The sequence below is a fragment of the Montipora foliosa genome, chromosome 10 (genome assembly GCF_036669935.1).
Source record: "Montipora foliosa isolate CH-2021 chromosome 10, ASM3666993v2, whole genome shotgun sequence".
Lineage (NCBI taxonomy): Eukaryota > Metazoa > Cnidaria > Anthozoa > Scleractinia > Acroporidae > Montipora > Montipora foliosa.
This window is the reverse complement of record NC_090878.1, coordinates 30,768,734-30,778,733: the sequence shown is the minus strand read 5'-3', so window position 1 is coordinate 30,778,733 and position 10,000 is coordinate 30,768,734. Positions and strand designations below refer to the sequence as shown.

General features: G+C 39.4%; 1 protein-coding gene across 1 annotated transcript in view; it reads right to left on the bottom strand.

Annotated features, from left to right (window-relative positions):
* The window catches only part of LOC137973560 (afadin- and alpha-actinin-binding protein A-like), a 21,556-nt gene that overhangs the window by 10,573 nt on the left and 983 nt on the right, over positions 1-10,000 (bottom strand). Inside the window, exons 2-10 of the mRNA XM_068820399.1 lie at positions 7,922-8,079; positions 7,532-7,589; positions 5,881-5,991; positions 4,868-5,076; positions 3,120-3,174; positions 2,481-2,594; positions 710-791; positions 236-313; positions 1-75 (exon numbers count right to left, since the gene is read on the bottom strand). The exon at positions 1-75 is cut by the window's left edge and continues 41 nt beyond it. Coding sequence (XP_068676500.1) covers positions 1-75; positions 236-313; positions 710-791; positions 2,481-2,594; positions 3,120-3,174; positions 4,868-5,076; positions 5,881-5,991; positions 7,532-7,589; positions 7,922-8,079 — 940 coding nt within the window. The remainder of the gene's footprint in view (positions 76-235; positions 314-709; positions 792-2,480; positions 2,595-3,119; positions 3,175-4,867; positions 5,077-5,880; positions 5,992-7,531; positions 7,590-7,921; positions 8,080-10,000) is intronic.

The following is a 10,000-nucleotide window of genomic DNA, read 5'->3' as shown; positions in this document are numbered from 1 at the left end:
TCTCCAATTGTCTTTCCAGCCTCTCAACTTCCTCTTCCCAGTCCACCTCTTTCGTAATGTCCTGTTTACTGGAAACTAACCAAAAATAACAAAAACGGGTCTTCGATTACGCGTCGTAAAACCAGAAACCAACCAACAGTGCACAAACTCAAAAAAGGTTGTCCTTGTTTCAAAACCCGGGTAACCAAACTCGCGAATGTGCCCCTTAGCAAAACTTGATGAGTGAAATACGTACCATTATTGCATACTTTGTTTGCTTCTTCTAATTTGGACTTTAACAGTCGCCACTTTTCTCTAAGGCTATTCTCAATTCCTGAAAAAAAAGGACCATTTGTTTTCAAAGGGTAGAATTAACCGGAAACTTCAGACACTTCTGAAAGAAAAGACAAATCGGCCTAACACAGGCTATTTCACTTCTTCTGTCCCATGATAACTTCTCGTGGCATAGCTTTTGAGACAGACTAGTATCCACGTTTCCAAGCCGCTAGATTTTTATCACTTGCTCTCCCGCTTCGCCCGAATGCAAACAACTCCCACGTGTGCCACAAAGAACCAAGATGACCGCCAAACTTCTTGTTCTTTTCCTATTAGTACACCTTGATTTACCAAACAAAAGCGATGAAGTGAGATCTGATAGCCTCGATACCATTCATTAGCTAGGTACCCAAGCAAACAAATGTCAATTTGATGAGACGGTCGCAGCACTTACCTTCCCTAACTATGTCGTACGGCATGTGAAAATGGCCTGTAGACAGTTCATCGAGCGATCCTGATTCGCTGGGTTCACCTTCCTGCAACAAGAGGTCAAAATAGAAAAGGTGCACACCATCAATCAATCGATGAATTCAATTAAAAGCTTAACCAATTCATCAATCAATCCTGACTCACTGTGTTTACGTCTCTCTAAGAAGAGGTAAACTCATCGACAATAGATGACCTTGGGAGCTGGTGCTCTAAGGAAGGTTGGTGGAGCCAGGAAGAGACCTGTTAAGGGAAGAACTATCCATGGCAGCCTGACAGCTCGGCCTCGCCACAAGGGCGTCGTCACGATGGAAAAACTTACAAACTGATACAGGAATGGGAATGGCAGGGGATGGGAGCTAGGGAAAGCTTTCAATACAGAAAGCAAAAAATGGCCGTGTGAAGGCCAGCAGGTTAAAGGTAAAAAGTCACTGCTTACGAGCCAGAAGGCCCATCAGGCCGGCGCTTATCTCCGGTTTCCGTAGCATGAAGTGACTAGGAGTATTTCTACTCCCCCCTGGATGGGATGCTAGTCCATCGCAGGGTTACCCCCAGCATTACGCCGGTACCCATTTATACACCTGGGTGGAGAGAGGCACCGTGAGAGTAAAGTGTCTTGCCCAAGAACACAACACAATGTCCCCGGCCAGGCCCTGAACCCGGACCACTCGATCCGGAGTCGACCGCACTAACCATGAGACCACCGTGCCTCCCACAACCACAACCACGAGGTAACTACCTGTAAAACATCCGGCGCACCCGATCGATCGATTGATCGAGCGATCAGGGACACTTTGTGTTGGATATCAAAATTGGACCTGCATCTGATTACGTGCTTTTCTGGAAACATGACGTCGCCAACACCTTGAACAACCTTGAACCTCTAAGAGCACCAGCAATCATAATGAAATGAAAATCCAGACACTCTACATTGACAGGCTTCAGTTACCATTGTAGATGTTGTAGTATACATTATTTGGGTGGAGACTGAGTTGGAAAATGAAAAGAGTGCATACACTTAATTTTAATTTTAAAACGAAAATATCAAATGCTGCTTTCAGAGACCGAACTGCCAACAAAGTACTAGGACACCAACCAAGTACGGGCTTCCGTGCACAATAAGCAATGTGTTGCGAGTTTTGTGGACGCAATTTTGATCCCCAAACAAAAGATGTACAGTATTAAAGGCCAACGCACCGATTTTAGTGATTATTTCTAAAGCACTGATTTAAAAGCCTATGTTTAGTGATAGGGTCTTAAGTGTTGAAGGCATGGTTTCAGCGCACGATCTATAAGTTCAGCTTTCATCTACGGATGTGTACGACAGATTCTTCTAATTTATTCTTAGCCTGAAGAAAGGTCTTAAAACTTCAGTTTATAGTTATTTCGACAGAGCAGTGACAAATTGCAAATCTGTATGTGACCACGCTAACCACATTGAATTCTATTTGAGAATTGCCCCAAGATGGATCAAGGGATAATTAGAGAGATTTAGCAACGTGTTTACGACAAACGTCAGATATCAAATAAACTTGTTTGATTGTAGCTGATTTTTTGCCTGGTGACACAGGGCCGTCTGCGGAGGAATAACTATCTCTAAGATATTAAATCTAGTTTACAGATATAAAGTAACCTCCCAAAAAGAGAAACAAGTAACAGCCTGCCGTTTGACAGTAGCGGTTCGAGGTAAACAAGATGCCTTATCTGTCCATTATCCCTCATTTAATGGCTATACATACCTCAGTGTCGTTCACGTGATAGTAATCCTCGTTTTGATGATTCAACAGGTTTATGAGTTCTGTCTGCATACTTTGAAGCGATTCTCTTAGATCGTTGTTTTCTGTCATCAGTTCCTGCATTAATACCGACAGTAAAAACGTGTCAAGTATTGCAGAGACTGAAAGAAGAATTTCTGACACCGAAAAAAGCCTTTTTGAAGAGTTTATTTTTTCCGATCGTGGTTCGGGGAGACTCGGAAAAAATCCGAGAGCTCCTTCGTAGGAATCGAACCTACGACCTTCCGATTACTAGTTCGGATGTTCTCTCGTGGGACTAGGCTCAGGTGATTAGGCCATTTCCGAGTTCAGGTCGGCCTCCTCTTCAAAGCGAGTCTAAGTGCGAAGTTTTTCTTATGAAAATTAGGTTTCATTCTTATGTAAAGTAGAACTAATTACCAGCACAAAAACTTCGCATTTAGACTCGCTTTGAAGAGGAGGCAGACATCAATTCGGAAATGGCCCACACTGTATTGCCCCGATATACTGCTGTACAGAGCCACGTATCACCATCGAAAAATTCATCTCTTCATTTCATTCACCGGGATAACATCTAACCAGTCCTTCCCTATAAAAGCACTTAACCCCAAGATATGTTCCTACCTTTTGCCGTTCCTCATAATCCGTGATCAATACTCGATACATTTCCTCTTCATTTCTGATAAAAAAAGATCATTCCAGAATCATAAAAATTTGATGGAAGCACGATGGAAAATATGATTCAGTCTACAGTGTATCTAATCGAGGGCACATGACTAGGAGCGTACAACTTAATTGTACAGTGTTTTGTGGAACGGCATTTTTACAGACCGTGTTATTTTTTGATCGATTTTTCTGCGAAACCAATAGCTTGATCTGTGAAAATGCCAACTAGAGGCGCCTTTCAGCATGGCTAGGTCATTTTCCCTCTGTTGTTCAGGGCTCATCTTCGCACGAAGTTGCTCTAGGATGGCTTCATTGTGTTCCTCCCTTGCCTTTACGATGCCTCGTTTTGAGTGCTTGAGAAGTTCGTTGTCCACCTGTGCTGTGCTATCTTGATTGTTGATATGCTCTATCAGCTGTTCTGTCGCTGCTCTGGATCTGGAAAACTCGGAGTCCGCAGTAGCAGAGAAGATGGGAATGGCTAAGCCGCCATTCTTTGCAGGTAATGAGAGCAGGAGTCGTTCGTCGGCAGAGCATATATGGCTATCTGTTATTTCTGGGATAAACACTTGATCCACAAGTGCGTCCAGTTGTACGAGGTGTTGCTTGATGTTGGGCAATGTTCTAACATAGTAGGTCAGTTTGTGTTTGAACCCGCTCACAAATGCAGCGTAAGCAGCTTATGGTTTTGTCTTTGCTATCTTCGACAGTACTTTCTGGTGTTCTCACCACGAGCTGACTAGCTCCTCAGCGTATTTGCCACTGCCACTCTCGCTCCCGATGAAACCACCAATATATTATCTTCCTTCTGTTGTTATGTTAATGTTGGTCCCCTCGAATACCTCTCGTGCACATACTTCGGTGTGTGGCTTAACAACTAACCATGACTTTGCTTCATTGGTCCTGCTTGAGACCGTAGAGCGCTCTGTTATCCCACCACCGTCGCAGAGTTATCAGGTTCCCAGCACCTCCCCCCTCCTCCAAATCATCTGCAACGGCTACATGCTTCATTGATACATCGGTTTCAGTTGCAGAAGGTTTTATCAGTTCTAAAAGGGGAGTTATGCCTATTGCATAAACTGGCATTGCAAGGGAATCACCCTGTGTAGTTCTTCTGATGATGAGATTTCGGTTCCGCCGAGCACAAATAAACGAGAGGTACACTGTAACAGTTCCTACTATAAATGGATATTGGTGGGCATACGTTGGTAATATTGTGGAGAAGAACGCTCCGACTGAGTGAATTAAAGGCGTTGTCTGCATCCACCAAGAGCAGTGCAAGAGTAGCCTGATCGTCAGAAACATCACTCATAGCACGCACAGCTGCTTCACATCACCTGCTTGGCCAGCACAGAGTTGCAAATTTTCAGCAGAGCTCATGATGTCTGGTTTGATCAGTGAAAGTATGGCTTTTCCAATGATTCTTCGCAGTAAATCACCGACACCAATCGGTCTGACACCCGGGTTCTTGTCTAAGGGGATCAACCGACAAGCTGTATACGCCTCCAGGTTTGAGTAGGATCTGCCATTTTTAACAGCGACCTCAGTTTCAACAGTGCTGATTTTACGTACAAATTTAGCTAGAGCAGCCCTAAGATTGTGACTAGCTGTCCCAAAGTCCTTTTACATTTATTTTGTACTACTCACAAAAACAAAAAACACTACCGGTTATGCAAATGAGCAACATAGAGAATTTGGCGATATCTTACTTCGTTGCTCCAGTTTTCCACATTGCACGCTGTCCACTAGGTCTTTTCACCAAATTTAAGATGTCCAGCCCAACCTTTTTCTCCTGACTTTTATCCGTCAAAAGTTGGTGGATTCTGTCCTTAAGTTTGTTAAATTCCCGTTCTCTTTTCCTTGCCTCGTGGTCGTACTGTTTTTGCATGTGGAAAACGTTAGCTTTCGTTTTCTTTAACTGCAGAAGGAAAACACAAGATGTTTTTTGAAAAGCGAAGTTAACGAAAACCCCATCCGTGAAAAGAAATCACTGCACCTTACAGTTCAAGTAATTGAACTGAAGGTTAACAACGTCCCCACCCTTCCCACTCCCGTTCCAAAAATCATATCCTACATTGTACGTGTGTATACAACTTAAAAATGAATGGCCCCTCTCGTGCCTTCTGATTGGTTAACAACAATTAGCCAGGTTCCACAGGGTACATTGTATTCATCTCTGAGTAGCCACAGGGAGCAAAAATCGCTTTGCATAATGGCAATCGATCATTCTCGCTTCTAGTCGTCATCACTTCAGAAAGAAATTTCTTGGTACATGTATGTTTATTGTTTGGTACACAGTTTTGCACTGCAGGTTCCAGCACTTGGCAAACAGCCCAACTTCTGGCCCCGTTTTATAATTATTGTGGTCTCAGTCACTCAGAAACCATTTCAGCTAATCCAGCAGGGCTGACCATAATACTGGGAGGGATAAATCACAACAATAGAGACCCCGTACACTTCTCTTCCCGACATTAAGACTATAAGTGGGGGCCTAAAGTTTATTGTCTCTACATCCAAGAAGACATGAAAGTCTAACCATTTACAGAAAAAGCCACATTCAGCAACACTTTCTCCTCAGTTATTTTAAGACCCTAAGTGTTTACAAGTTCAAAATTTAAAGTTCTATCCACCAAAATTCAATAAACAGTTTCGTTACTACTACATGTGTACATGTATATATAGTAAGAGTTAAATCGTGAGGGCAAATCTTTCAAACACAAACCTCTTCTCTCTCTAATTTTAGCTCTTCCTTTGTCTTTAAAAGTTTGCCTTGTAGCTGTCGTTCTCTTTCATTTCCCATGGCTATTTCTCGTTGTGCAGATTCCAACTGTTCCTGTTGATTGAGTGAGAAAAAGATCAACTCATTTAAAAATCAATACCTCATTATGCAATAGCACTGAGATACCATCCAGAATCAGGCTTGCACCATATACTACCTCCTACGTGCAGTGACTGTCAGCCTTACAACTTACATGATAACAGAAGATTAGTGGGACGGAAAGGTTTAAGATGACTCCTTTTACAACAATGGCCAAGCATTCAATATTAAACACATACATACATTTATACCGTTTTTTATTACATGTCAATACACTTTCCAGAGAGACTTTCCAGAGAGCTCGTGATTATCATAGTTTTTGTAACTCTTAGTTTTGTAATTAATATATTGTTAACACATTGTAATTCACCCTCGCATGCAATAAATGACTGTTGAATACAATTTACACAAAAGTAAAACCATTATAAACCAGTGCAGCAGTTTTGCCTGGGATATTTGTGATTTTTAATATATTATTATCATTGGTGTCCATAATGTTCGCTTAGTAAAATATATTCTATATACAAGGCTAAAAAGGTTATGAAATGGTTAAAAATGAAAATGTTTGAACCAAACGTTTTCGGCTGTTTGCTATCATCAAACAGCCGAAAACGTTTGGTTCAAACATTTTCATTTTTAACCATTTCATAACCTTTTTAGCCTGGTATATTATATTATCATTAGTATTATTAATTTTATTATTATTTTATTACTACAGGTAATCATATGATTACAAGTGCAATTTGGAATAAATTAGCATGAGTAAATTTTGTCACAGCTGACCAAAATTGCACGAGCCCATAGGGCCAGTGCAATTTGTAGTCTTTGAACAAATTTACAAGTGTTTATTTATTCTAAATTGCACGAGAAAAATCATGTGATTATTTATTAATAATATACAATATGAAAAAATTGGAGATGGTTAAGCAGAAGAAATGTACGCGTATCATGCAATCAGGGAAAAATTGCACCATAAATTATGCCATCCAGGGCGTGCACTTGATTTGAAAACAAGAGATTTGATTGGTTCTGACCAAACCCTATTGTATATTAGCCAATGATAATTCAGAATTTCGATGTGTAATTTGCACTGGTATTTCACGTTTTGCACTGTGTTACACTTGAACTGCACTACTCTCAGCCAATAAGAATCAAATAATTTTTTCATTTATATTATTAGTATCATTGTTACACCTTTGTCAACCAAACGTAGCTATAACAGGGGTATCCATACATGTAATAATTATTATTTATGCCCCAAGCTGCATATGAACCTTTGGAAGCCCTGGAAATAAAAGTTAATTATCTGGCATTACATGTGACTCAAATCTTTGTCGAAAGAGCTGGCCAGCAAACATACACTTTTTCTTTGCAGCCCTAATCAGTCGGCAACCCCTCCAACTTGCCATGTCCTCTTCCCCACTCCCCCTGGGGTATCTTAATGATACCCCAGGGGTATCATGTAGCTAAGATGTATCAGATCTCCCTTGAAAATGATGGGGCTTGTTTACAAATGTAAGAGCTTCTTAAGACTTAATAAGTTGATGAAGTGTACCTTGAGTCTTTCCTGTGTCTGGATGAGATGCTCATTGTCACACTCTGATCGAAGATTCCTAAAATAAGAAGCAAGCTTTTATATAGTATCTTTCAACTTCACAGGCTGCTTCAAGTTGCATCACGTAGGTTGAAAGATGCTTTCTTAAAAATTAGATTCTTCTTGATTTGAGGCAAAATATTAACACCCAAGCATTCATTATTTTCATCGGCAAAAAGTATTTTATTGAACTACAACTGTAACAAACAAACATTCATTTCCATATGTCGGATGCATAGCAGATCTGTGTAAGATTTACAATGTCCATGGTAAATATCCAAGGCATACAGATCTCCTGATCATGTCGGATCAACTACTTATAAAATAAATGTCCCATTTTAGAGTACTCACTTCTCCTCCAGATCAGCTCTTTGTTTAGCACTCCGCTGTTGTTGTTGTAAAAGTTCATAAGTGCTGTTAATTAGTTTAACAATATCAAATGTGTCAGGGGGTCCACTGCCGTTACGGGAAGGTGTAAATAATGAGGAGAAACCAAGAACGCCAAACTCCTGAAAAAAATAAAAGCATAAATATTTTTGTTTTATCGCAGCTATTCCAAATAGGTTTCTCACTTTTGAGCACTGAAAATAATTACTTTTATTATATAGATACCAATGAAATACCAAGTGAGCTTTCCTGCGAAAACATGATATCTTCAAACACGAAGATAAGAGTATTTTCACACGTGAAAAGATCACTGTTGCTATGGTATGAAATGATTTAGTGTTGAAAAATATTTCACTCGTTATTTCTCAACACTCAAAGAGAAACGTCCCATCTAATTGCACAGCCAATATCCTCTATTAATTTTATTACATAAACGCCAATGAAATACCAAGTGAGCTTTCGCGCAAAAACATGATATCTTCACACGCGAAAATAACATGTTATCTTCACACGTGATAAGATCACTGTTTCTATAGTTACATACAAAAATCGAACCTTTCAATGCCTTTCGTGAAATGATTTAGTATTTCATTGGTGTTTATATAATAAAATATAATAGAATATTCCGTGGTCGATTGGAGGTACGCAATTTCTCTTCTCGTGTTGAAAAATATTTCACTCCTTCGCTTTATTCACTCATGAAATATTTTTCACCACTCTAACAGAAATTTCACATCTCCATGTGGCCATGTAATATCCTATATATGTCCATTGCACTTAACGGCATACAACATATTTTTCAAAATGTTAGAAAGTGTTCTGTGAGTTCTAAACATCAACTACCATAACTTCCATAACCTATGTAAAATCACAGAGTTAATCTACGTGAACACAAATCATGCAAAATGCTTGTCTTCAATGACTCCACCGGACAAATTTATTGTCACCTGTCATTTTAGGGAGACGAATAGGGAACTTCAGGAAAAGATAGGACAAATTTTAGGGTATATCAAGGACGCTACATTAAAAAACCAAGGAAAGACATACCACTTTCCAAAAATAATCCATCACACTATACAGCCACGATTTCAATGATTTTCTCCTACAATACATGTACATGTAGCCCTTGTATGTGTGTTTGCGTCTGACCAGCTAATTCCACCACCAAGCCAATGAAGTTTTAGTATTAAATTCTAGCTCCCAAAGGAGCAAATTTGTAAACAAAACCCATGTGCAAACAGTATTTCATGTCCAGATGATGTAAATAATTTTGTACAAACAAGGCTTGGTGATGAATTTTTGAGTACATGGCATCATCATGCATGAGGCCTATTAAACACCTTTTCAGAGAATGCGACACACCTTGAATGTTAAGGAAACAGTTTGATTATAGACAAGATTCTCTGATTATTAGTCAAAGAACTTTTTATGCCATATTTGAAACAAAAGTTAGACTAAAGCTAGATTATATCTAATAAAAAAAAAAACTGGAATTACTCTTCTGACAGACCCAAAGACGTACAATTTTTCACATAATGGATAAATGTAATTGATGAGGTTATTCAAATTCAAGACAAAAGAAAACGTGACTGAGTAATTCATCGCACAAGAAAAAAATCTTGGATATTAAATAAACTTACATAGTTACATTTCCATGGCATTTAAAATTGTTCAAATTTGGCGGGCTGAATATTGAATATATGCACAATGCTGAAATATCAGTAGCGATAACATTATACTCAAAACTAAAAATGTTGGGCTCAGGCAATCTCTTCTTCACAATAAGTCCTTATAACAATGTGCATGCTTCTTTCTTATCTGCATTTCAATTAAAAATATATTGCAGTGTCTGTGATCTGGTGTCCTATAATTGAATCTCAACAAAAAACTGCATTTCTCGTTGACACAACCAGCTCAATCACGTTTATCGCTCTTAAATGTTTTCTTCTCAACTCGCCAAATTTATCCTGGCCAGTTTCAGCTGTCCACCATACAACTAATATTTCGCTTTTTTGTTTGTTCTCAAAACTGACACGGTCGAAC